The 27,433-nt window shown below is 56.6% G+C and overlaps 1 protein-coding gene across 1 annotated transcript; it reads right to left on the minus strand.

Annotated features, from left to right (window-relative positions):
* Nucleotides 1-1,350: 1,350 nt before the first annotated feature.
* Nucleotides 1,351-26,585, minus strand: APBB3 (amyloid beta precursor protein binding family B member 3). Its single transcript, XM_077824750.1, has 12 exons — nucleotides 26,537-26,585; nucleotides 14,613-14,803; nucleotides 14,306-14,382; nucleotides 10,821-10,881; nucleotides 10,085-10,231; nucleotides 9,506-9,633; nucleotides 8,849-8,963; nucleotides 7,954-8,041; nucleotides 6,932-7,015; nucleotides 4,528-4,643; nucleotides 3,432-3,617; nucleotides 1,351-1,584 (listed from the first exon to the last, which is right to left on the minus strand). The coding sequence occupies exons 1-12, from the start codon at nucleotides 26,583-26,585 to the stop codon at nucleotides 1,351-1,353; spliced, it is 1,476 nt and encodes a 491-aa protein (XP_077680876.1).
* Between the last annotated feature and the right edge of the window lie 848 nt (nucleotides 26,586-27,433).

Genomic DNA, 27,433 nt, shown 5'->3' on the forward strand with positions numbered 1-27,433 from the left:
TAAGGAACCAGCCGGTAATGTGTGACTGGCTTGCAGCTGGAAGGACAGCTGGCCCATACTATACCTAACAATTGCAGCCCCCAACTGGCCTGCTCGGGACACAGCTGAGCCAAGTACTCACTAGGCTTGGTGGGAATTCACACACGGGCTCCCCCAGAGGAGTAGGAATTCACACCAGCTCTAAACTCATAACAACCCACTAGAAGCCCAACACTACCTTTAAACACTACCTTTCCTACCTTTAAAATTAGAGTTGTCCTTCACAGGAGCACAGGTGTATCAGTGCCAGGCCTTGGGCACCATGGTATCGGTACCAGCCCATGGGCATTGGCTTGTTACTGAAGGGCTGCTCCCGCGTGCTGGTGTTCTGAGATGAGCACTGGTGCTACATACACTGTGAGTTATTGGAGCTGTGCACACCAGTTTGTTGCTGTGGGTTTGTGTGTGATCACTAAGCAGTGCTCCCTGGTTTGTTTTGGAAGGATTGTGTCTGAGCACTGGGGCTGCTGCCACTGATATTATTAAGAGCAAAGGAGGCAAGAATTCATTTAGAATTAAACAATTCATAGCAGGAGGGTGAAATAGAGCCCTCTCTTTCCACAGGCCTCCTACCATTCCCAGCACCATGTTACCAGCTATTGAATGAAGTGGGAAGGGAGCAGATCATTCTTTCAGGGCGTGGTGGGGGGGATGGTTAGTCAGTTGCCTGGAAAAGGCTTTTCCTCATATTTGCAGCCAGTAGACACAGGCCCATGGCCCATGCCTGCTCTCTATATTGCTGTCAGAAAATCAAAGGGGTTCATTGGGAAGAGCCAGGGCTGAGGAGGTGAATCCCCTCTGTTGGCTTTGTGAGTCCTGGTGATACACCAACCCTCCTTGCTGTGGTGGCAGCAGCGCCCACAGCCTTCAGCTACAATCAAGTTGAGCTCCCACTCCAAAGTGAATCCCAAGGAGCTGTGCCCTGACTGGAGCATCTGCCCACCCCGGACCCCTGTCAGGCGGCGAGGGCAGAACTTGGTTGCTTTTGGCCTGCGTGTCATGTTCGCTGCTGGCTGCTCTGGATATTAAGAAACATTCCCTGCTTGGAACCATACATGTGCTGTGTCATCGCTACTTCCCAGAGCCCCCTGCACCCACCTCCCTCCCCAGGGGGTAATCTAGAAAGCAAAGGACTATCGGGTTCTGGCCTTGCCTCTGTGGCCAGCTGGGGCTCTCCCTGTGAGGAATGGGCTCGCTCTTTGGGTCTGTTGGGCCTTAGCTGCAGGGAGCACCAACAGATCTGGTTACTCTATTTACACAAGCCAGCCAAGGAGCCCGGTGCCTTGCCCCCCCACCCTGAACAGCTGCGCCCTACGGGGTGTGCAGCATGGAATGCTTCTGCCGGAACGCTTCCAAGAACGAGAAAACCCCCCGCTTCCGAGAGCTGGCGCTGCTGCCGTTTTTCTGCAGGGAGTGGCCCATGGAAGGGAACGGGCACCCTGCGGAGTCCACGGATGCCGTCCTCTTCATCTTAAGCACCGAGCATGAGCTGCCCTTTGGCCTTAGCCGTGAGGTGGAGGCTACCAGACACTTCTGGTACTGAACCTGTGAGAGAATGGGAGCAGCGGGTCAGAGTGTCGCAGAGACTAGACCACAAAGTGCACTCTGCCTCAACAAGAGCCCAGCAAGCAGAGAAGGGTCGTTGTCATCCCTGCACAGTGGGTAAAGTGAGTCACAGAGCAATTAGGTAGTTTTTCAAAGGCAGCTGGCAGAGCTAAAGATAGAACCCAGGAGTCCTGACTCAGTCTGCCCCTTCATCTGATCGCTAGACTCCACTCCCTCCTAGAGCTGGGAATGGAACCCAGGAACCCTGTCTCCGCCCCTTCCTCTATCCACTAGAACCGCTCCCTTCCCATGCATACAAATTGGCTCTGCATTTCATGTGTGCATCATAGTTCTCAGCAAGCTCTCCAGTTGGATGATACCAGCAAAAGGGCATCTTCAGTTCCCCCTACTCTGACCACTAGACCCCACTCCCCACAGAGTCCTCTCCCACCCTGCTCCCCCAGCTCTGAGTCACCCAAATCCTCCCTGTCTCTAGTCAGTCTCCTAGTTTGTGAGATGCTGATGGCACCTTCTCTCTAGATGTCCAGAGCTCCTCAGCTTAGAAGGGTTTTCCCTGGGAGCAGCCCCTTTCCTTGTACTCACCAGGCCACTGATGTAGAGTGGACACAGTTTCCTAGTCACTGTCTCCACACCATTCATGATTCTATAGACCTCTGTCATAGCTCCCATTAAGCACCTCTTATCCAAGAAGAACAGGCCCACTCTTTTCAATCTCTTCTCATACGGAAGCTGTTCCATACCCCTCATCATTTTTGTTGCCCTTCTCTATACTTTTTCCAATGCTAACAGATTTCTTTTTCAGACATCTGTGTCAGATGTGAAAAATGAAAACCCCTCCCCCATCTACCCTCACACTAACCCCTCCAGACCCTGCCCCACCTCCATCTACCCCCACACTAACCCCTCAGATCCTGCCCCTCCTCCATCTACCCCCACACTATATCCCTCCAGACCCTCCCCCACCTCCAGCTACCCCCACACTAACCCCTCCAGACTCTGCCCCACCTCCATCTACCCCCACACTAACCCCTCAGCCCCTGCCCCACCTCCATCTGTCCCCACACTAACCCCCCGCCAGACTATGCCCCACCCCTGACCTCTAAACACTGTTTTCTACAGGGACTGTGGGTGCTCCCTTGGGTGGCCAAAGTCTGGCTGGGAGGAGGCTGGGCATGTTGTTTGGCCCCAAAGCATCCAGGTGCATCCCCGGCCTCAAGGCCTGAGGGGGCAGCTGAGCAAGTCGATCCCCTCCAAACACCAAGGTGAGAGGCGAGGGCTCTGACAGGGAACCTGGTTTGGCTCCAGAGGACATGTTGCCCCAGGTGAGGGAAGACAGCAGCGCATCTCCCGCCCTGCCTGGACCCTGCTGCAGACATGTACCGGCAGGACCCGCATGCTGTGCAGCTCTTTGAAAGCACCACATACTTGTTAAGACTTGTCAGTGACGCCCACACCTCTAGGGACCGAGGTGGCTCAGGGGGCTTATTAGAGCAGAGCCCACCCCCGCTGCCAAGGCAAGACAGAGCCCCTCATGGGGATGGCTCAGAGGTGAAACATCCCAAAGGCCAGGGTGGGAAAAAGAGCCTGCAATGCCGGCCCACAGCAGGTGGGTTCAGAGCTGTCCCATTCTATAGGTCTCAGTAGAGAGCAAGGACTGACTGGATCATGGACACCCCCCCCCCACACCCCGTGCAGGGCAGGGCTAAGGGAAAGCAGCCCACGCAGCCCCTCTCTGGGGCTAGATGGAAGGTGTCAGGCTCTAGGGCTCTCAGTCCAGCACCTTTCACCACAGGGAGTTCCCCGGGGGTGGGGTGGAGCACACTCACCATGCATGCAGCCTGCACAGCCTCTGAGATGGTGCCAGCATCCGGCTCACACCAGAAGGCCGTGCACTGGAAATGCTGCTGCCCCATGTCTACGATGAGAGCAAACGTGTGAGCGTCCTTCCCAACCCCGATGAAGGTCACGTAGCGGACCTGGCACTCAAAGATGTGGGCGTCTTCCTCACCAGCCTCAAAGGAACACACACGAGAGCAGTCACTAGACTCAAGCAGAGAGGAAACAACCCCGCCTCAGGGTTACCCCAGTGTCTTTGAGAGGGATCTAAAGAACCACAGCAGAAAAGACCCAGCATGTCCCAGCTAGGCCATCCCCTGGGCCTAGGGCTTTGTCCCCAGGGCTCAAGCAATGGAGCTTCCACCCTGTACACGGGGAAGCGACTCCATGGCCTGATGGATAATGAGCCTTCTCCAACCACCACCCTACGTTCCCTTGGTTTCATTTCACCTTATTTTCTCTCAGAGCCTCCTACGTTATTCCTCTTCCTCCTGGTGCCTACACCCTACGTGTCCTTGCAAACTCCTGCAGGAGTGCAGCCCAGCTGGCCTATTCAGTGCTCGAGTTGGCAATACTCCTCCCAGGCCCTCACTGTGTCTGCCGCTGGCTGAGCTTCTCTCGCTGCCCAAGGCCTGTGCTCACTGTCCCTTCAGAATAATTGATGGCAGCTATGTGGAGCACCAGACAAACCTCAGAGCCCATGAGCTGGCGCCGCTGAACTCCTTTCAGCCAGCTCAGAGCCCTGAGCACAGCTGGCATTGCCTAACAGCATTAACGAGTGAGTGAGTGGCTTGGAACCACAGCCCGAGGGCTGGTGAGAGGGCATTGGCTACAGAGTCAGTAGGACCTGTTCTCTGGTTGCATTTGCCAGAGGTGTGTACCTGGGTGGGCTCCAGGGCAGTGGGGGCTGCAGTGAGAAACCCCCAAACCCACCCTAGAGCCCGTTCCACTGGATGCATGGGGGCTTCAGCGAGTGACCCCCCTGTATTCCAGAGGTAACCACTTGGTGGGCACCCCTCAGCAGCAGGAGAGGGGTGGTGTGCCCTGTGGCAGAGCCCCCAGAAGGCCAAGCATGTGGAGTGTTACCTCTGCCTGGTGCACCGTCATCACCGAGTCTGACACGCTGATAAGGGAGGGGGTCCACTGCTCACGGCCTTGGCTGCTCATCAGGGTCTCAATGGCCTCATTCAGTATGTCCATCCCTGGGGAGATAAGCAGAGGGGATGGACCACACCCTGCGCTCCTGGCACAACAAGGCCAGTTACCACTCACCCATCAGGCTCCTCTGAAGCCATCAACCTACAGGACTCAGCAGGGCTGTGCTGCCCAGAGGGAAATGCAAGGGTGGGAGTGCTCTACACTGCCAGTGTCCAGCGGGGTGGGGAGAGATAGGGGTCTACAGGCAGTTTCATCCAGCCAGGGGGGTGAAGGGAGGGGCGCACAAGCAGCTCCTTCAGCTGGGGTGAGACATAGGCAGCACATGCTAGAGACTTGCAGGAGATGCCGGCAAATCCTGCAGACGTTGCAAGTTCCATGGTGACAGGGCAGCGTCACTGGTGCAGAAGCCAGTGGAGACACTGAATGGGGAGATTCCCTGGAGACCAGGGGCAGGAAGCAACACAACTGGGTATACAGGCAGCAGCAGTGCCCCAGACCAGCCCTGAGTGCTGCACAGCACGGATTCCTCGGTGCCACCCCTCAGGCCAGCCCACAGCACAGCCAAGCCTCACTGTTCCCCCTCCCCACCCCCCCCAGCCGGCCCACAGCACAGCCAGGCCTCAGTGCTCCCCACCCCACCCCAACCCTCCACGGTTTTTTGACTGGAACGCCTTGTCAAAAAGGGACCCTGGCGGCTCTGGTCAGCACTGCTGACTGAGCTGTTAAAAATCTGGTCAGTGGCACAGTGGGGCTAAGGCAGGCTCCCAGCCTGCCCTGGCTCCGCACAGCTCCCTGAAGCAGCTGCCATGTCCAGCTTTGAAGCACAAAGGCAGCCACTGAGGCAGCACATAGAGCCCCCTGGCCTCTCCGCCTAAGAGCCAGAGGAGGGACATGCCGGCCACTTCTGGGAGCCACCTGAGGTAAGCGCCACCCAGCTGGAGCCAGCACCCCAAACCCCTTCCCACACCCCAGTCTCCTGCTCCAGGTCAGAAGCCCCTCCTTCACCCTAACTCCCTTCCGGAGCCCGCACTCCACACCCCAACCCCCTGCCCCAGCCGTGAGCCCCCCTCCCACACCCAAACTCCCTCCAAGAGGCCCCACCCCACACCCCCTCCCGCACCCCCAGCTCTGAGCCCCCTCCTGTACTCTGAACCCCTTGGCCCCAGCCTGGAGCCCCCTCCTGCACCCTGAACCTCTCATTTCTGGCCCCACCGCAGAGCCCATACCCCCCGCTGGAGCCCTCACCCCCCTCCCACACCCCACACCCCTGTCCCAGCCTGGTGAAAGTGAGTGAGGGTAGGGGAGAGTGAGCGACGGGGGAGGGTGGGGGGGTGGAGTGAGTGGGAGTGGGGCCTTTGGGAAGGGGCAGGGCAGGGGCAGGGCAAGGGTGTTCGAGTTTTGGGCAATTAAAAATTTGGCAACCCCCAGGCCGGCCCACAGCACAGCCAGGCCTCAGTGCCCCCACCCAGGCCTGCAGCCCAGCACAGACACCTGCTCCCACCACCCCGCAGTGTGCCATACACCACCAAAGCTGGCTCTGCGGCGCAGCATGGACACTCATGCTCCGGCCTGGCACCCCCCCAGGGAGGACTATACGCCCCTCAGTGACGCCTATGGGACAATGTAATGATGCCTTCCTGCTGCAGGGGGACACAGCTAAGCCCTGTACCTGAGCAAGGACTTGCCCTGAGCCACAATTTTCTAGGTTGGGATGGCAGCTCCTCCCACGCTGGGTTCCCAGACCAGGGCACCCACACACAAACACACACACACTCCTCAGAGCTGCAGAGCCTCCTGCAGTGCTGGGGCTGACTGGCTGGGATGAGGCAGGACTGCTTTTCGGGTGAGGGGAAGACCCTGCATCCTAAGGACACTGGGAAATCCCTTTTCTTAGCAAAGACTTGAGAGAAGGGAAGACCATGGCCAAGCACCCCCATCACCCCCAGTTGGCACCCACCAGCCACCTTGGCAGCCAGCCCAGCAGTGCTGACTGAGTCATGGACAGGGACCGGTCCTCTGCCCACAGAGATGGCCCCCTCCAGGGCAGGGCAGACACATGATGGCAGGAAGGTGACATGCGCTGCCTCAACGGCACTAGACTCCCAGGGGCTGGGCGCAGGAGCAGGCCCAAAGGCTAGTTCTGCAGCCTGGCTGGGCTTTTCAGGAGCTCTCAGTGCTGGCTTAACTCTGCTCCCATTGAAGCCAGTGGCTGTTCGGCCACCCACAGCATTCAGTGGGTGCAGCATTCCCCCCGCCCTCCTTCAGTATGCAGCAGCCCATATGATGTAACAGCATAGGGACTGCAGCAAGAGCTTCCCCCAGGGCTACTCACCCATGGCTTTGGGCACCGGTAAGCTGCCGATATACAGGGCTTCATACTTCTGGATAGACTGCCTCACGGAGTCCAGAATATCAACTGCCAGAGACAAGAGCAAGCCAGAGCAAGTTCTCCTCCAGCTCCTCACCACCTTGAACAAAGCCCACCTCTTTACTGCGGGGTGGGGGCTTCATTGTATTACCCCCAGGCAAATGCTGACCTGAGGGCTGCCTAGCTACAGGATGCCTGTTTGTGTCTCAGGCATGGGTGACATGGATTTCCTCACCTAGCACCAGTCGCTTGGCTTCGGAGCTTACAGGACAGTGAGAGCAGGAGATGAGCCATTCTCCTGGGGTACAGCCCTCCACCACCCTGGGATTGGTTCTGTGCATGTGAGGTTGCTTCCTTCTCTTGAAGATGCTCTAGGAACTCCCCTGCCTTGAGCCCAGCCCCACAGGCTCCGAGCACAGCCCAGGGCACACCTTAAGCCTTTCTGTCAAAGACAGGTTGTATTTTGCTAGATCTCCCACCACCACCCTGCTTATGACAACAGGTTGCCATGGGTACAATGGGGCAGGCCTTGGTGGGAGAGAGAGAGTGAGCCCCATCCTCTGGCATACAGCCCTATCTATAAATTGGTGGGCGGGCATCAGTTTGAGAGCTGATAGCTCAGCCCCTTTCAGGGCTAGAAAGGAGCACACTGTACCTGTGGGCAGGGAGTTCCCAGCTGTCCCATGGGACAAGGTGATGGTTTCTATCCCTGGTGGGCCAGGAAGTATCAGATCTTGACCCTGTCACTCATGCAGATGCTTGCGTTAGGGGAAAGGAAGGACCATTTGTGGGCAAAGTCTTTAGCGGAGATTTCAAAATGGGAGCTGTGCAGAGTGCGCAGGGGGTGGTGATGCTGACAGTAGGCCTGGGGAAGATGATCAGTGGGCAGAGTGCAGGTGATGGGGTCTCGTCTGGCACTTGTGCCCCTAGGTGGCGTGGGAGGCATGTGCACACGGTGGAGGGATGAAGGGAATGCCCTGGAGTACCTTGCAGCGGTAAGTTGTCTGGCGAGATGGGCTGCAGCGTGACGGATCGAGTGAGGCTGTTGCAGACCACTGCCCGCTCGGCCATAATCTGCACAGCACAGAGAAACACCATCACACAGAGACTTTCCACAGGCCTCTGCTCTCAGATCCCAGCTGGTGGGACTCAGGCCCTGGGAGGTCAGGCAGGAACGACCCTGCTGGATAGCAGGATAGTACCAGGGAAAATGAGTGTGGCTGTCTATGGCCTGATGGCTTTGACTAGAGTCCTAGCCTGGGACTCAGGAGACCTGTATGCTAGTCCTAGATCTGCTGGTGACCTTTGGCAAGTCTCTGTAACTTGGTTTCCCCATCGTCCCTTTGAAACACACTGTATAGGAGCTAGCTATTACTCTCATTAGCACTTGTATAGCTCAGGGAGGGAGAGCTGTTTCATCAGGTGGGGAAACTGAGGCACACAGTGGAGCAATGACCTGTCTGAGGCTACAAAGCAAGTCTGTTGCAGAGCAGGGATTGGCACTCAGACCTTACTGACTCCCAGCCTTGCACTTCACCCACAGTGCTCATCAGTACCTTGGCCATGGTCTCCGCTCCCCAGGGCCAGGCTGGACAGTCCCCACTGGATCAGGGAGCGACTCCTGTTGGTCCTGCCTCATGCTGTTCCCAAGCATAAATGCTGCTCTGGGAGGCCTCTCAACAGCCCGAGGCTTGGGGCATGTCCGGTTCTGAGACACTTGCCTGCAGAAGGGGAACCTGGCTCCTAGCCCAGGAGAAGCCTGATCTAAAGGAGTGAAGGGGCATGTGAGGTCAGGACTCCCTGCTGACAGCTCAGCAGGGCTGAGGGGGCCAGGCTGGGACAGGCCCGGGCATGCTGGGCAGCTTGTCCCCAGGAGCATACCTTGGAGCACATCTCATGCAGGGCCTTGGCGATGGCTTTGGCAGGCACGTTGCAGTGGAAGACATGGCACTTCAGCATGCACGTGTCCTTGTCACTGGCCACGAAAGCAAAATCCCTGCAAGGAGAGGAGAGGTGGGTGAGCAGGAGGTTGTGGGTGGGGAGCTGGCCCCGCCCAGGGAAGCTGAGCTACATTACCTGTCCCTGTAGCCGGTGTGGCAGCGTGTGGAGAGAGGAAAGGAGTCAGCAGTTAATGCACTGATTCCTGTGTGGCAGCAGCAAGCTGGGACATGCACCTCAATGCACCCCTCACCAACACCTTCCCTGGGGGCCCCGCTGGGAGGGGAGGAAAGGCCCACTGCAGAGAACCAGCAGCAAATGCCCTGTGTCCCAGCAGGTACAGTGCAAGGGAGCCATGCCAGCCCTGGGCTGCAAGTGCCGTGTTGTGCTATGCGCAACAATGCCCCATTGCTAGGGTGACACCACATCCTGGCACCAGACCCTAAGGGATCACAGAGCAGTTTGGAATGCCCCTGGAGGCTGAATTACAGGACCCAGGGCAGTCCTGCCCACATGCCAGGGAGGGTGCCTTCTGTACCAGGGTGGTGAGGGTTCCCCCAGAGCAAGCTCTGGCAGCCCCCCACTGCCTCGGCCACTTACCTGCCATTGTTGCAGCCCACCCCCCAGACACGGATGTTGATGATGGGCTGGCAGTGGATCAGGCTATGATCCAGAGGGTCCAGCAAGCTCATTGTGTCCTTCTTCAGAATCATCACCATGTTCTGGCCCTGCAAGGAGAGAGCAGGGGCGCTCAGAGCACAGCTCTCCCCTTTCCCTCCCCAGGCTGTCCAGCTCCCCCTCCCACCCATGCCAGAGGGGTGGCCAGACGCAGGTGGGGATGGGACACCCTGTCCCCCGCCAGGAGCTTGAGGGCTCCCCCAGCATGCAGTGTTTGGGGAGGGTAGTGCCCCAGGCTGCATGCCTGCGTCTGAGATCAGGATGGACGGGCTGGCTGGGGGCACATGGGAAGTGACTCTCACCCTCTGGCCAGTGATCCTGAATCGGGCAGAGTCGCGGCTGCCACTGAGACGGCAGGAGATCCCCGTGGAGAGTCACTAGCCAGGCTTGATGGAAGCCAGGACTCTGGGGTCAGTGTCCTGACACTTGTGAGCAGATCCACGCTCCTCTGGAACCTGTGGCACCCAGCAGTCTCTGGCCCATGCCAGGAAATGGACTCACCTCACCCCAGCTGCTCACAGGGTCCCGACCCTCACACTTGCTCTGCGAGAGCTGCTGGATACAGTTATTCACCGCGATGCTGCTCTTGCCTGGGGCCAGGTCCTCCTCTGGGATCTCCACCCAGCCCAGGGAGCGCACAACGAAGCACTGAAGGGGGAGACCCATGGGGGTCACACTTAGCAACAGCCCAGACCCCCCACCAGCTCCTCCTCATTGAGTCTGACAGAGCCACGGCCAATATAGTGACCCAGTCTGGGGAGAGGGCTAATCAACACAGTATGAACAGCTTCTGTCAGGGCAACCCGCTGGGGGCACCGCCAAGCTGTGCCATGCCAGCCTCCCAGGACTCTGACCATCTGGGCCCATGGCCCCAGCTACCCAGCTGCTAGCTCCATCCTGTGCCCATGGAGGTTCCGCTGAGTGCAGGGGACTGGACTAGATGACCTCTCGAAGTCCCTTTCCAGTCCTATGATGCTATGAAGCCAGCAGTGCACACAGGTGAGAATTCAGAGCCCGACCCACTCTCTGTCTGTTCCCAGGTCTCACTCACAGCCAGCAAGGGAGCCATGAGAGCATGCTGAGTACTGAAATGTGCCTCAGCCCAGCTGCACCAACAGCCCCCAGGGCCCAAACCCCTCCACTAGATCACCCCAAGCCCCTGTCCCAGCTCTGAGCCCCCTCCCATACCCTAACTCCCTTTCAGAGCCTTCACCAAATGGCCCTTCAGTGACGGTACCTTGGAGCCAGGCTCTGTGCCACCGGGAGGGAACTCCTCCCCATGCCACGGCATGGAGGTCCTGCAAAGGAAGGCACGGCATTAGCCATGGCAATGAGCAGGGCATGGCAGGGAGCAGCAGCAGGAGCCCAGCAGGCTAAGGGCCTCTGCCTCTCCCCAGAGCAGCGAGGGCATCGTGTCTGACCCTGCCTGGGCCAGGAGGCATTGCTCACTTGCCCTGGCCTGGCCTGGTGGGTGCTCACTGGGGTGGGGTTTCTTGATAGAGACCCCCCACTAGGAACTGGACCCAGGCCCACCAGCTGCTTCCACACAGGCCACCAAACAGCCATGAGTTGGGGCCAGGGCCCTCTAGGCACAGGGCCCCTCCTTCCCATTTCCCCATCAGTCCCTGTGCTCCCACAGCAAAGAGAACCAGCCCTTTGCTCCCCGGGAAGCACCAACAAACAGGGCTCTCCCAGAAGGGGTGTGAGCATGTGCCCACAGAACCCTGACCCCAGGATCTGGAATCCACCTCCATCTGCCGTGACATGGGCCCCACTTCATGATCCGATGCAGCGACAACACAAGCTCTTGGCCTCACTGCCCCTGGGATCAGGGTGAACCCTCTCCTCTCCCCCTCCCCCAAGCTTTGTGCCCAGCCCCACCTCTGGGATCAGGGCAAGTTCTCTCTCTCCTGAGACACTGTCTGGCTTGGGAAGATGTTGGCTGCTCCTGACCCAAACAGTGTGACATGCCCCCATTTACTATTGTGAAGGGCACATGATAAAAGGGAGTATAATCCTGGCATTCTCCAGCATGCCAAGCAGGGACGTGGCATTTGCCATAACAAATCAGGCCATGCCAGCCCACCTAGCACAGCATCCTGCTACTTGCAGTGGCTGGCACTTGACTCTTCTGAGGAAGTGATAAACAAGAGACACCCCACAAATCACCTGGCCCAATGTGCAATGCTGCTCAGGTGAGGAGGGGGGTTCCCCGTTGGCCAGGGCCCTGAAGTATGAGGTTTGATTCCCCTTAGTTAGCTGCCTAGACAGATGTTGGCAGTAAGAGAGTTTCTCCATGTGCAGATTTACTGGCACATGGCTGCAAGTTAAGCCAGTGGATTTGGGGGCTGCCCATGCAAAGGCATTGCCTCCCAGAGCAGAGAGGGCAAGTCCTGCTCTTCAGAGCTGCGGCAGGGGGGCAGGATGGTTTAATTCATCCCTGGATGCCACATGGCCAGAAAGCCAGGGACAAACTGGGAAGTTTAGAGAGGAGACCCATAAGCGCTGACGGGGCTGGAGAGAGTGGCTGAGGAGAAGGGGTTCCCTGCATGCCAGGTGCTCAGCAGTGACTATATGGGGACAGAAACTGATGCCGGGTAGCCCATGCAGAAGGAGGGTGTGACGAAGTGGGACTGTTCTTAATGTTTCCTCTGAATCCTGTAGGGGTGCCTCAGTTTCCCCTATGCATTTCTTAAGTCTCTAGGTGGTGGGATAAGGGGGTGTAATTGTTGCAGAGCAAAGAGCCAGTGTACATAAATGGCCGATACTCTGTCTCCTGGCAACTGATGGCCTGGGTCCTTCCCCCCTACAAGGTGAGAGCTAAAGGGTTGGAGAACAAAGGAATCAGGTGACCTCCTGGCCCGGGAAAGGGACAAAGCCCAGAGGAGGAGGGGCTGGAGAGAGTTTCAGTTTGGGGCTGGCTGGGGACGTGGAGTGAAGTGCAGACATGGTTGTCTGGCTCACTGCCCCCCAAAATGGACCCAGCTGAAGGGTCCTGCTCTCTGTACCTACAAGCTCTGTTTTAGACTGTGTTCCTGCCATCTAATAAACCTCTCTTTTACTGGCTGGCTAAGAGTCATGTCTGACTGTGGAGTTGGGGTGCAGGATGCTCTGGCTTCCCCAGGACCCCGCCTGGGCGGACTGGCTGTGGGAAGTGCACGGAGGGGCAGAGGATGCTGAATGCTCCGAGGTCAGACCCAGGAAGGTGGAAGCCACGTGAGCTTCTTGCCCTGGAGACACTCTGCTCACAGAGAGGAGACTTCACTAGAGTCCTGACTGGCTTCATAGGGAGTAGTTCAGAGCATCGCCCAGGGACTCCATGAGGATTAAGCGTGGAACTAAGAGGAATGGGATGAAATTAAGAGGAAAATATAGTTTGATTGTCAGGAAACGGCTTCCTGATCGTGAGGCACCCTAGGCTGTGGATTTGCCTCCTCAGGGAAGGAGGGGGACCCAGCACTTGGAATGAAAGCTGGGCTGAGTCAAACCCTAGAGGCAGTGATGAGCTGGCAAAATCTTAACAATGGATTCCCTCCTGGTCGTTGCCCACTCCTGCCCCCTGGGACTCCTGCCCCATCCAACCCCCCTGCGTTCCTTGACGCCCCCCCAGAACCCCTGCCCCATCCACCCCCATCCTCTGTCCCCTGACTGCCCCCAGAACTGGGTAGGAGGGTCTCATGGGCCACCGTAGTGGGTGCCCACCCCTAAGAGCCAGAGGCACCTGCCGGGGGGCGAGGTGGGGAGTTCTGGAGGTGCTTACCTGGAGGAGCTCCCAGGAAGCATCCAGCAGGTCCCTCTGGCTTCTAGGGGCGGGGGAGCGTAATTGGGGGGGGAGCAGGGGGAGCGGCTGCTCCCCCCACTGATCACATCAAAAGTGGTACCTTAGGCGCCGACTCCCTGGGTGCTTCGGGGCTGGAGCACCCACAGGGAAAATTTGGCAGCTCCCCAACCCACGCCCGGCCCCAGCTTACCTCAACTCCACTCTGCCTCCTCTCCTGAATGCGCCGCCCCACTCTGCTTCTCCGCCCCCTCCCCCGGCTTCCCACAAATCAGCTGTTCGGCGGGAACCCTGGGAGGGCTGAGAAGCAGGCGGCGGCTTCCTGCTCAGGCCGAGGGAGGCGGAGATGAGCTGGGGCAGGGAGCGGTTCCCCTGTGCACCCCCCGACCCCCGGGTTACCTGCTGCGGTGCGGGCAGCCCTCCTCGCGCCCCCGCCCCAGCTCACCTCCACCTTCCTGGGCCTGAGTGGGAAGCCGCCACCAGCTTCTCAGCCTGCCCCAATGTCCCGCGCGAACAGCTGATTCGCGGGAAGCCTGGGGAGGGCGGAGAAGCAGGGTGGGGCAGCGCGTTCAGTGGAGGAGGCGGAGGCAGAGCAGAGGTGAGCTGGAGCTGTCGGTGGGGGCTCTGCACCCACCAAATTTTCCTCTTAGGCGCCGACTCCATGGGTGCAGCCCTGGAGCACCCAAGGCGCCACTTTTGGCCAGGTAAATTTAGAAGCCCTTTCAAAACCGGTTTTCCCTCGTGGAACAACCGGTTCTAAAAGGGCTTCTAAATTTAACAACCATTTCTAGCAAACCGGTGCGAACCGGCTCCAGCTCACCACTGCCTAGAGGTAAGGATTAATCCAGGGAGGTGAACACGACAAGGTGCCAGTGACTTCTCTCCCATGGGGTTTGTCCTAACCAGGCATGCTTTGGCAAGGTAACCTGTGCGGCGAGCCCTACCTTCTGGGCAATGATGCCACCAGACTGGGGACAGGTCTCTCCTCAGACACAAGCTTTACTGCGGCTGCCGGCAGATCCTGAGCAGAGACAGGAGAAGAGACTCGTGAGAAGGCCACCAGAGAGCACATGGAGCTTGTGTGCAGATGAGTGTTCCTGGTGGGTGCAAGGCCCCCTGTTAACACAGCCCTGCTTAGCCCTGGCCATCTCCCTTCCCAGGGTGACCAGAGGTGACTGATCTAATCTCGTTCCTCCCACACAGAACTGGCAGTACTAAGACTAAAACCGACTTTCTCCTGGCATTCTGTACCGTTTCCTGCAACACAGCTTCTCTGCGAGCCGCCAGGCTCCCTCCCAGGCTAGAAGTGCACAATGGCCGTTGCCATTGCGTGGTGCCCGTTGGCACATGCCAGTAGTAGGTCCCTGAGGAGTCATGAATTTTCCTCCATCCTGGGGGAAGGTCAGGCTCTGTCTCCAGATTCTGGTCACTCCACAGGTTATCTAGGAACACAGAAAGCATCAGGCAGCTGGGGTCAGGGTTGGTGGAGCAACTTTAATCCTAAAGGATCCCAATGCACTTTACAGATACGGCACTGTCCCTTTGCCCAGGGCCGAAACGCAGCCACCTCTGGGGTGGGACACAACACTTGTTTACCAGCAATCCTACATGATAGTTTAGGACCGGAAAGATATTACAGTGCACTCAGCTGGGAACCTTGCCAGAATGCAGTTATTCACACTGGAATTTGGCCAGGACACCAAGGCAAAAACTCCAGCTCTTTAAGGGCCAGGAGGCCTGGGGCCAGCCAGCCCTGTTCACTTTATCAGCCCCAGCTGGAAGGGGTCAGGTGTGTTCTATAAGAAATGGGGAATAGCTCAGCTGGAGTGGGGAGAGGGGCTCTTGTAGTAGCCCCTGGAGCTGGAGAGGCTGAGAGAGGCAAAGGGGGAAAGGCCCTGGGTGGGCAGAGGAACTGCTGTTGGGTTTAATGTCTGCCCAAGTTTTACATTTGAAGACTAAAACTGTGCATGGAAAGAGACTCTGGACAAGGCCGTGAGTCCCACAGGCCAGCATCTCTCCTGCGGCACTGAATGCGGCCAAGTGATCTCCCCGGGAACTGAGGCAGCAGCAGTTAGCCTGGAGCCAGACCAGGTAAGGTGCTCCTGCTGCAGGATCCCTATGACTCAAGCAATCAGGATCTGTCCTTGATCACAAAAAGGCAGGGCTGGAAAGGACCTGGAGATGTCATCAAGTCCAGCCCCCGTGTTGAGGCAGGACACCATGCTGGAATGCAGCACCTCCAGCAGCACAGAGCCATTCTGAGGCACCAGTTCAGTAGGAACTCAGAGGGAAGGGCGCTGCCTCTAGAATACAAACAGCTGAGCATTGTTAATAAGGCACCAGGTGAACAAATTAAAAGGACACCGTCCCTGCTCTGAAAAGCTGACAGTCTCTGTAGGGGCATAAGCTGACAAAACAGCATGGAAAGAGAAATAGGGGACAAGGGCATGAGGCAGTTCAGGCGTGCTGCACCTTGTTTGCTTTGTATAGGTGTGGTGTCACATTAACTGCTATGTGCATGTCTTATGCAGTGTTGGTGTAACCGTGTCAGTCCCAAGGTATTAGAGAGACAAGGAGGGTGAGGTAATAGCTTTTATTGGACCAGTTTCTGGGTGAGAGAGACAAGCTTTCATGTGCATGTCTTGTGGGTGCATCATCTGTGTATCCAACACACACACGGCTGAGTGTACAGGGAGGGTCGAGGTAATTTTGTTTCCTAACTCCATGGCATCAATCCAGTTCACTTCCTCTTTCTACAGTCTAGACTCCTGGTGAATTTCAGCCAGGGCTGAGTCCTGATCCAGCTGTGATGGGGGAAGCCCCCTGGTTGTGGTGGAGCTGTCACACTCCCAGAGAGTGGGGAGAGCATGAGGAAAGAGGGTCACTCCTGAACCTCCTCCTATAAAGTCCATTGGTTCACACTTAGATGGAAAAGTTCGCATCACAAAGGGGTGAGCTCAAGGACTGCATCAATGGCCCGGAAACCTGGGATGGGAGGGCCCAGTGCTGGAGTGCCCCACGCACCAAACTCCTTGAAGTCCCTAGTGGCTCTGAACACAGAGGACTTCCAGGATCACATTCTGAAATGCTAACTGCGCTTGGAGCTCTTCCCTCTGGAGCTCCATCCAACTGTCACTGTAACAGCTGCTCGTCTTCATCTGCATTCTCCCAGCAACTTACATCCCAAAGCACTTTGCACATACTATCCACGCAGCCCCACTGAAATGCAGCCAGTTCTGGGGTGGAGGGCGCAGGTGGCATCTAACGGCACACAACAGCAATTTCTCATTCTTTCGAGAAGTACCTTTAGATCTGCAGCACACAGAACCCTGGGTTCTGAGCACTCGTTCAAAGGAAGTGCTGGACTTCTTATCCCGAGAAGGAGAAAGGGCTGGACTGACCCCCTCTGGGATTGGCAGGGAGCCTGGTGGTATGTCTGCACAGCAAAAAAAAGCCCCATGTCTGTGAGTGTCAGAGCCCCGGAAAACTGGTTTGGGCTTAGGGTGCTCACGCTGCAGAGCTAAAATAGCAGTGTAGACATTTGGGTTTGGGCTACACCCCAAGCTCTGAAACCCAGCGAGCGGGAGGGTCTCAGAGGCTGGGCTCCAGCCCAACCCCATTCCCCAAATAGCCACACTGCTATTTTTAGTCCTGCAGTGTGTGCCCCAGTCAGTTCCCCTGGGCTCTGAGACTGGCTGCTGCAGGGTTTTCTGCTGCGTAGACACACACTCAGTGTTTAAAGCCTGGTGTCACACCTCCAAGCCAGGTCTACACTACACACTTACTTTGGTACAACTACATCTCTCAGGGGTGTGAGCTATCCTGTCAGCTTAAGAGTTTTCACCAGAAGTGCTACAGCGGCACAGCTGCACTGATTCAAGTTTGTAGTGTAGACTTGCCCTGAGCCATCCCCTGGGGCCAGCTATAGCAAAGGGCCAGACCATTCTACATCTCCATTTTCAGATACTTCTCCAAATCCCCTTGGGGCTCAGACAGCTCATCCTCCTTTCTGAGCCTAGAGAAAAAGCCACCTTGCCACTCCAGAGGCGTCCAAGCAGGAGAGGAACGTACACTTCATGGCTTCAACCCCAACAAGCCAGTTGTGAGGGAATACACCCCCGTATTCCCAGCCTACCCACTATTGGAATAATCTTTGTACAACGTATGCCTGGTAAGGTATCCTTTGAAAACTCCTCATTTGCTGGTAAAATATGTGTGGCAACATTACATGAGAAGTTATACGATTCCCCTATATGGTGCGATTAACACACATTCCAAACCACACAGCCCTGTGCAGATGGAAGCTGGCAAACAGCTGTCCTAAACAAAGGAATGTGCGCTCTGCTTAATTTGCATGTAAGCAGTAAACTAAGTCATCAAGCAGGAAGGGAAGACAAAGGAAATTCAAACAGGTGAAAAAACCAGCAGGGAGCATCCTTGCACATGGACTCTGGCTCCTGGTTCTCAGCTGGAACCTCCATTACCAAGTGGAGCTGCATGTGCACAGGACACTCGCTAGCCTAGCTAAGTAAGGACACAGCAAGCGCAACCTGCCAGAAATACACACGCGCGCTGCAGGGATTAGTGCAGTTATCTGAATGAATGAGGATTCCATAGCTCCGTCACTGAATCCGTGCATTGATTCACAGGCAGGCGGGATCCTGCAGACACAGAAGCACGGGCCCATCTGAACCTCTGTACAATGCTGGGGGTGGTTTTGTTCAGTGCAGTGATAGGACTAGGGACTGTAACAACATGCCTGACCATGAGGCTCTCAAAGCACTTTTATGACTCTGGGCCACCCTACAACTCTCCTGGGAACGGGGTGAGCATCTGTCCCATTTTACAGATGGGGAGACAGCAAGATGCTCAAGATCACGGAGCAAATAAACCATAGCACCCAGGAGTCCTGACTTTCAACCTCCCCTGCTCTATCCACTGGCCCACACTCTCTCCTGCAATGAGCATGTGTGGCTATTACAGTGGCATCAAGACAGCAGAAAGGCTGTGGCTGGAGACACTCAAAAGCCAGGAAATTCAGCACGATGCCCTGGCACATACAGGTGGAGTTAAGTTGACATCTGTAATACCTCACTCTCTGTAGCCAAGTGACTGACTCCTGGAAGTTTTTGCAGGTTGCAATCTCTACCCCTAACACTGCATTAACCAATCCAGATTATTTATACCAATACTCTCTTCAATGGAGTTGGATCACACAGCGCTGGAGGGGCTTCCCAGACAGTCTGAGCTCCTCCTCCAAGGAGGAACCAGAGATTCAGCTCAGCCCAGCAGTCCTGAGGATCCTCCAAAAGCAAAGGAACCCAGGCTGCCAAAGCCACCGGCAGCTGGGAGCTGTAGGCCCAAACCCCAGCCTGAGAGCTAATAGCAGCGATCTAATGCCATTGCCACTCACTGGGGGCCCCAAGACAGGGGCTGCACAGGTGAAGGGCTGGAGCTGGTTGTCCCCAGAGACACACTCAGAGCAAATGCACCACTAATTGGATGGAGCCAAAGCTAATTCATTCGCTGGAGCTGGCACTTTCCCCAGCACAGAAGTTTCAGCATCTCCTCTGCCAATGGCCATCTCAGGCACACAGGATCTGAGCCAAAGGCAGTCTCCAAAGCCTCCATTTACAGTGGAAGGGGCAATGCTAGCCCTGGAGCATCAATCCCCAGTACTGCCCAGCCAGAGAGCTCAGGCACACACAGGGAGAGATGCATTGCAAACCCAGTGCCACCAAGGCAAGACTGGCACAGTGCAGCAGGAGCATAATGTGCTGCAGTCAGGGCTCAGGCGGGACAGTGTGACATTCTATACCTTGGGGGAGTGTGCTGTAACCCCCATAGTCCTCATTTTCATATAATCGTGATCCTACATATAAAGCATGCCTTGTAAGGTATCAGGGGAAAGGTTATGACCTGCTGAAAGTCATTTCTCTATCTATATATGTGTATCATTCATGCATATGAAGTTATGAGAATTGTGTAGTATGGTGGTCACTAAAACATGCTGTAAGTTGTGGAAATCAGCCAGATATTAGCTCCCCAGAGGCAACAGCAAGGAAAGTAACCAACGTCCAGGTGGGGTGTCAAACAACCCATCAACAGACATTGTCCAGCAAAGGAGCTACAATGCAATGACCCACCTGCATGAGGCCACACCAGGGGAATTGCTCAACCTTGCTTGGAGAGACTCAGTAATGCTCACCTGACTCTGAGGAGTGGGGGGCAAAGCCAAGGGGGAGGAAAGGACATGATAAAAGGGTGAGACGTTTGCCATGCTCCTCCTCTCTCTTCCACCGACATCTACAGACACCACCACCAAGCAATTGAAGCGCAGATCAAAGGGGAGAGCCTGACTGAAGAGCAACCAGCCAGCCTGTGGTGAGAAGCATCTAAGTTTGTAAGGACTTTAAAAGTGTTAAGATTAGCTTAGAACGTGTTTTGCTTTTATTTCATTTGACCAAATCTGACGTCTTATGCTTTGACTTATAATCACCTAAAATCTATCTTTATAGTTAAAAATTTGTTTGTTTATTCTACCTGAAGCAGTGAGTTTGGTTTGAAGTGTGTCAGAGGCTCCCCTTGGGATAACAAGCCTGGTACATATAAATTTCTTTGTTAAATTGATAAACTCATATAAGGTTGACGCATCCAGCAGGCATAACTGGACACTGCAAGACGGAGGTTCCTAGGGTTGTATCTGGGCCCGGAGATATTGGCTAGTGTCGTTCGCTTGCAAGTAGCTGGGAGCAGCTTACATGCCAGAGGCTGTGTGTGAATGGCCCAGGAATGGGGGTTCTCACAGCAGAGCAGGGTAAGCCTGGCTCCCAGAGTCAAGGACTGGAGTGACCTAGCAGATCACCGGTCTGGATAACACCAGAGGGGAATGTCACAGATGGTCTTTCATCTCCGGGTGTTACACTGCAGATCACAAAACACAGTGCAGACAGTCTACCGGGACTGCATGCCCCAGCTGCATGGCATTCCCTTGAGCCACCCTGGGGCACTAGTTTTGCTCTGACTCGGAGGGAAGACTGCTCCCTGCTGAGCACTAACACCATGTCCTGTAACACCTGCCACTGCCTTTCTCTCAGTCCCCCACCAATTACTGACCAGGCCCAGTGCTTTTCTGCTTCTGAGATGTGTTGAGCTCACTGGTCATGGTGGTGTGGCTACACATAGCCTCCACAGGGGCAGGAGTGAGGGGGTCTAACTTGAGCCACACCAGCTGATGCTTTGGGGGGAGGAAGAGGAGAAAGAAAAGTAAAATGGAAATTATTGAGGATCTCGGAGGCCCTGAATGCCACACACCCACCCCACTTCAGAAGCAGGGGAATAGCTCAGTCCCTGCCCCTCCTCAGAATGGACATGAATCAGAACCTGCAGCCCGGCTCCTTCCTGTAGGAATCAAATGTGCAGTATCTGTAACTGTATCTGTCCCCAGGAATACAGCTAAAAATAGCCAAAGGTCAGCATGCCCCTGCTGTGTTATTATCCTGTTGAGATGCCCAACATGGGCAGAACAGAAGGTGAATAATCCATCAGCAAGCTCTAGCATACTCCATGCCTCTGCTCTCCCCGGTGGCACAACTCACCCAGGCAGCTGTGAGACACACTCTACTTAATCAGGTCCCACCATCAGTCGGACAGGCTCAGCCAGCTGCTGGTAGAAGCAGCCTGCACCATCCACACGGAAAGATTAATGCCCCAGCATAGAGCCTGCAGCAAAGCAGTCAGCTGCGGCCCAGCTCTTTCCTACCATCGGAGCCATCACATCCACTGCCAGCCCCACAGCCTCTGTCACTGCCAAAGCCCTTCGCTCAGGAGGCCAGGGAAGTGCCCAGACGGTGCCCAAGCATGGCCCACAATCTGCCACGAGCTCAAGGCTACACTGCATGTATCTATCCCCAGGAGGGGTTGAGGGCCTGGTGGTGCTCTGAAAGGGGTGAAACATACGAGGAAGGCACAGGCCATTGGGGTCTGAACCAGAGAGAGTTTGTGCCTTATCCAAGCAGAGAGGACACCATGCCTCTCTCTACACAGCACTTGCAACACTGTGCTGGGGATATGGCATTGAGGTCGGGCTCCTCTGTGCCAGGAAGACCGGGGCAAATTGGAGGGAACCAAGAAGAGCCACAAAATGGTTAGGGGGCTGGAGGGAAAGGCAAAAGCACTAATGGCCCTTTGTAGTCATGGCTCCCCTGATGTCACTGGGCATTGGGCCAGGCCCCAGATCTGCCAAGAAAGCACTAAGAGGAGCCGGGGAGGAAACTGTTGGTCTGGAGTTGAAATTAAGGCCTATGGACCTGAAACCTAATCCTCTGAACTGGAGCAGGTTCCCTACTGGGGCCAGGGCAGCTCTCCCAAGGGTGCATTCCCCAGGCATGGTTACATCCCGTCTGATCCTAACTGCTCAAGCAATGGGACTCCCAGCCCCTCCCTGCCCCCCACCCCCACTTCACTGTCAGGAAATTGGTCCTGAGACTCAGCCTAGATTTTCCTTTTCATTCCCCCACAGCCACACCCTACTGGGGTTTGCCCCCCTCAATTGCACATGCCTCTCCTAGCCTAGAACTCAAATCACCATTGGCAGGAGCAGCACTTGCTGCCTGGACAAGCTACTCCCAGGAGGTCAGGTGCAATGATCCACCAGGTGCCCTGCAGAAGAGAAGGGCAAGCGAGTTTGTGTCCTTGCCCCTCAGCTTGTCTGAAATACCAGGCGACAGGGAGCCTCCCTCTCCTTGCTGAGACGTGGGGCCATCCCAAAGGTTCAGCAGTGTGGGACTTGCCAGCCTACACACACACACACACACACAAGCAAGCCTGGGGAAAGCTGCCACAACTGCAACATCAGTGTCCTGCTGCAGATCTCAGCAAGGAGGTGGGTTCCCAAGTGGGAACAGCAGTTTATGAAACAAGCCCACTGGCAGGGAGGCTTTGCCAACCACCAATGGGCAGGAATGGCACAACCCACACCACTTTATGCAGCAGAGAAGCCCACCTCTAAAGGGCCAGCTGCTGCCCTGACCCCAGGCAGCTGTGGTCAGACCAGCTTCCTGGGCCACAGCATCACATCAAGGTTCCTCCTCACCCTGGGCTCTCAGCCACGTTCTCCCAGAGATCTCATTGGTTAGGTTGTTTGCAGAGGGTGCACACTGCTTGGTCCCCACCCCAGGGAGCTGGCCTCACTTCTGACAGACTGGGGGTCCGTATTCTGCACCCCAGTGCCCAGAGGCCAGGAGTGCCAGGAGGGGGTGGGGTGCGCCCCATGTTTTCCCAGAAGGGGTTAACGTGGGCCAGAGGGGCTGCAAAGTGGGCCATTTAGAGTGATGGGAAATCCCCAACTGAGGGAAGCTCACCTGTGCAGAAGCAGATGGGGTTTCGAGAAAGCCAGGGAGCTGGGAGCAGAAAGGAGCCTGCAGGGAGGAGGGTACAGTCACTCTCCCTGAGACAAGGGGGAGAAAGGGATTTGGACCCAAGAGGAAGGGTCTGTGTTGTCTAGCAACCCAGGAGATTGGGGTTTGGTTCAAAGTGTGGAGAACATGAGGCTGGGATAGGCAAGGTAGGAAGCACTCCAGGGGAGAGGCAGGAAGGTTTGTGCTAGTACAGACCTCTGCTGCTGGAGATAGGGTCCCTGGGTTGGGGCCCAGTGTAGGGAGCGGGCCTGCATTCCCCTGAGCTAGTGGCACAATCTAGGCTGTGAACTTGAAGACTGTCCAGAACCATCTGCACTAGTCACGGTGGGCAGTGGGGTTAAGCACTGCCTGGGACAGTGTGGAAGATGTTGACAGTACTCTGGAAGAGGAGGACTTGGCCAAAGGGCTAGGACCTGAAGATGGGGTGCAGCACCTCCCGAGGAGCAAGAGAAGGGCCGCAGCACAAGAGAGCGAGAGGGCAGGCCGAGGAACCGCAAGAAGAAGGCCTCAGGCTGGAACAGCTAATGCCCAGAGCACCCAGGAGGAGGTGCCCCCTGTGAGTAGAGGCCCCCATGACAGGGATCTTGACAGTGGCTTCACAAGAGACAAGCCTTTTCCTGTCTTTCATTCAATATATAGAGAGACTGTTCCCGGAGCCTCATCTCAGACAGCCCCTCTCAACTGCCCCAAGCCTCCTTCCTCCCATGCAGCACCAGGCTCTTGCAACACTGGGAATAAGTGCGGATACACCGACTCCTGAGACCGAGTGAAGAGGAAGCACCCTGCAGCCTAGCCAGCTGAGCTGCACTGTGGATCTTCATCCCTGCACAGGCCTCCACCTTCTGCGTTGGGGCCCAATTTTGGGGACGTGGCATGCTCTCACCTCTCATTGGGACTTCAGGGAGAGTTGGGAGCACTCAGCATCTTACAAGATCAGGCCCTGGGAGATGCTCTCCATCAATAGCACTAGTGCATTTACCATACCCTAATGCTGCCCCCTTTCCTGCATTAGGGGACCGTGGTCTTTCAGTGTTGGTGGGCATACACCATACTTGTCATTGATTCTACCCTCAGCCAATGACTGCGACGGAAATCCCAGCCCAGAATTACATGGCAGGATAATAACATTGATCCCAAAGACACTAAACTGCTATCAAATCCATGCCAACTCTGGGAATTTAATCAAAGGACAGCAGGCTTTCAGCATGGAGATTAATCTGGTCAGAATGGGCTACAGCTCCGCACAGCCTCCCCCCAGCTCCAGCTTCTCCTCTCAGCTGCTCAGTTCTCAGGGCCCAAGATGCATGTGAGGCTGGGAGAGATGGAGATAACTTTCCTTCAGGTGTTAAATGGCTACATATTGGGAAGAAGCAGCTGAAATCTTCCTGATCTCTGGCAGGGTAAAGGGAGCAGCTGGGCAGGATGCTTTGGGAAGTGACGTGGGAGTCGTTGCTTTAGCAACAAATTATCTTTAATACAAACCGTATTTGCTTATACAGTGTCACATATTTGGTGTGGCTGTCAGGCTGGCAAGGGATGCCCTGACATTCACTGGAGGCTGACTTGTCTCTGTAGCCACAGATCAGGTGCAGTCCAGGCAGTGGCAGTGCCAGTTTTCCCCCACCTCCACCCAGTGCTGGAGTCCTAAAAAATAAGTGCCAAGCAGGGAGCAGAGGGGGAGTGGAGGGAGCTGGGAGGAAGATAAGGGCAGTGAGAGAGCTGGAGGATGCCATGGGGAGCAGGGGATGACTTCCTGCAGAGCCCATCCTGTGCCCACCTCCCCCTACCTGTGCCCAGCTCCCTGTGGGGAGCTCTGCTGCCCAGGCAATCCCACTATCCAGCTCCCCACATCGCCCATATCTAGCTCCGCGCTGGACTCCTAGCAGCTCTGGGCCCCCACACTCCCCTGCCTGCTCCTGGCTGCAGTGTCCCCAGCTCTTTCCACACTAACACCTCTCCAAGCACCTGCCAACAGGGCCCGGCACCTGCCACTCAGAGGACACTCTGCAGCCAGTGAGAGAGGTTGCCTGGGACTGGCAGAAGTACTGTAACACTGTTCTAGCTCTGAGAATGGTGTTCTGGCGCATTCTGACACAACCTGAGCGCTGCCCCCACCCCTTCTCAGCCCAACGTGCCTCAGCCATGACTCTAGAGTGCAAAGGAGTGGGGTCTACAGGGCCTGCTCAGTCCTTGGCTTCTCCGCTGAGACGGGCAATGGTTTTGGTGATTTGGACACCTGCTTGCCGGGAAATGTATTGAAACCCACCAAACGCATTTCACTAAGGCCACCAGATGGCCACCAGCGGGTAACAACTTTGGATCATTTGGAATTCCTTAGCGACGCTAACCTTTTAGAGAGGCACTTTCCTGATTCAGCATGCTGTTACTAATAATAGATGGTAACAGCATGGCCGCATGGCTAAAGCTGCCCAGCTGCAGGAAATCCCAGAGTAGGGACATCAGGACAAGTGGGTCTTGTTTTTCAAAAGAGCAAGTGCATATGCAGGGGCCCTGGATTTGCTCGGGGCAGCCAAGTAGCCCCGGTGGGATCCAGGTAAACTAGGGTGCAGATGTGCCCATAGTCATCAGAGAGATTCCTCTGCAAGGAGCATGAGCTCTCATGCCTGGCCTCACTCAGACTCTGTGTGCTTCCCAAAGAAACAAAGTGGGGGTAAAAGCTACAGGGCATTCCTGACTTCACCAGGAGTCTGGTGGTGGAGAAAAGTGCCAGGTTGCCATGCCAGGGGCCATTGGCCTCTGCTTGTCTACAGCACAAGGACAGCATGGGCAGTGGCACAGCAAGTGCCTCCCAATCCCCACCCGCAGGACCACCCATAGGAAGAAGAGGCAGCTCCAGTGTCTGGGGCCCAGTGGCCCCTCTGCTTCCACTCCCAACAAGGGGAACAGGTGTGGTGTGGACACTTGAACTGAGAAACTCAGCTCATTTCATGCCAGCCAATCAGCCAGCAGGTGGGATGGTCACTGGGTACCTGGGGATGGACTGAGATAAAGGACCTTCACCCGACTCCCATCCTCCCCCAGCCAGTTCCCCACCACCGCCACCACCACTTGGGGGAGATTTGGAACCTGTTCCATTTGCAGTGAACAGCTGCAGTTTGGCTTTCCACTCCCCGGAGCCAGCCAGCCCTTCCAGATTTGCCTTTTACTCCACACATTGTCTGCATCAGGAAAGTTGAGTAAAATGAGGGGAAGGGATTATCCGGGCTGCTGTTCCTGGTGCTGGCAGGGCTGCGGGCCTGAGGTGCACGGGGAGAGGCTGGGCCGAGGATTTCCCAGTCCTCAGCACAGCCCTCACAACTAACGAGCAAGAGATTGTTGCAGAGCCAAGCCCATGTCAGCGTTCAGCACCATGGAGAGCTGCCCGAGGCATGGCCCGGCCTGACCCAGCCAGCCTGCAGGAAGGATCCCAGGAGGAGGCAGAGCCGCCCCTGCATGGGGGGAAGGCAGGACGGCAAGAAGCAGCCGGCGGCCCATGCTCCGCGCAGAGAGCCCTTTGCAGACCGTCACCCCAGCAGGTGTCAGCCCGGTGACCAGCAACAGGTCTGCAGCGAGCCAGGGACTCGCGCCCCCAGCGCCCGGCCCAGGGTAACGGGCTGGCGCTCTGCCCCTCCCCTGCACAGCGCAGGGGGCACGGCTCTCTCTCTCTGCCCGGCCACGGCCCCCTCCCTTCCCCGGGCATGGCCCCTTGCCAGGCCGGCCCCTGCCCTGCCCGGCCACGGCCCCCCCGGCTCTCACCGTCGCAGTTGACCAGGATGATGGCCAGCATGTAGTCCTTGCCCAGCATGGCCTCGGCGAGCCGGGCGCCTGGGCACGGGACGCGGCGAGCGGCGGCTGCAGGGCGATCAGCAGGCTGGAGCGCGGGGCGGGGCTGGAGGAGGCTCCAGGCAGGGGAGGCGGGGCCGGGGGAGGGGGCTGGAGGGGAGGCGCACGGGGCGGGGCAGAAGGGAGGAGCAGTGGGTCCGTGGCGTGCCAGAGGCCCAGAGTCTCGGGGGGAGCCAGGCTAGAGGGGCTGGGGAGAATGTGGGGTGCGGGTCGAGGGGGCTCATTTGCCGGGGCAGGCCGCGGCTGCAGCCAGGCGAGCTGGCCAAAGGCGGCCACTCTGCGCAGTGTTCATCAGGGTCACTGCAGCGGTGAGGCAGAGGCCTGGCCGGAGGGGCTGTGACGCTTCCGGCCCTCATCTGAGACCCGGCTGCTCCGTCCGGGAAGGGAGCATCTGGCCAGCTCTGTTCAGCAAGGATCCTGGTCCAAGGGGATCCTGAGGGTCCCACTGGTTCCCACACCCATCACCCTAGTATCTGTAATGGGACCGACTCCCCTTTCCCAGCAGGGCCAGGAAAACCATGTGGTCTAAGGAGACAATGTTGAGAGCAGCTTCTTTCTCCAGTGGGACCAGATTCAGCCACCCATCTCTGCCATAGGGCATTTGGGAGAGAGGGTGGGGAGCAGCTTCCCACCCAAAGCTGTAGGCGGAAGGATTATTGTGGGCAAACTGCTGTTGTCTCTAGCTTTCCCTGGTAGAAACACCTCTCCCAAGGAGCAGAGCTTGCTCTACCGTGGTAAGTACAGGGATTGGGGTTCTTGGGAGAAGAACACTGGGTATTTAAGTGAAATATAAAGGGTTCCACTCAGCCC

Source organism: Eretmochelys imbricata, chromosome 8 (genome assembly GCF_965152235.1).
Source record: "Eretmochelys imbricata isolate rEreImb1 chromosome 8, rEreImb1.hap1, whole genome shotgun sequence".
NCBI lineage: Eukaryota > Metazoa > Chordata > Testudines > Cheloniidae > Eretmochelys > Eretmochelys imbricata.

Excerpts from the sequence above, each read along its gene's own strand:
- APBB3 (XM_077824750.1), bottom strand. The coding sequence starts at position 26,585 with ATGCTGGGCAAGGACTACATGCTGGCCATCATCCTGGTCAACTGCGAC. Across the intron at positions 14,804-26,536 it reads CATCCTGGTCAACTGCGACG|ATAACCTGTGGAGTGACCAG; the intron begins GTGAGAGCCGGG and ends CTGTGTTCCTAG. Across the intron at positions 8,042-8,848 it reads TGCATGAGATGTGCTCCAAG|ATTATGGCCGAGCGGGCAGT; the intron begins GTATGCTCCTGG and ends TGTGCTGTGCAG.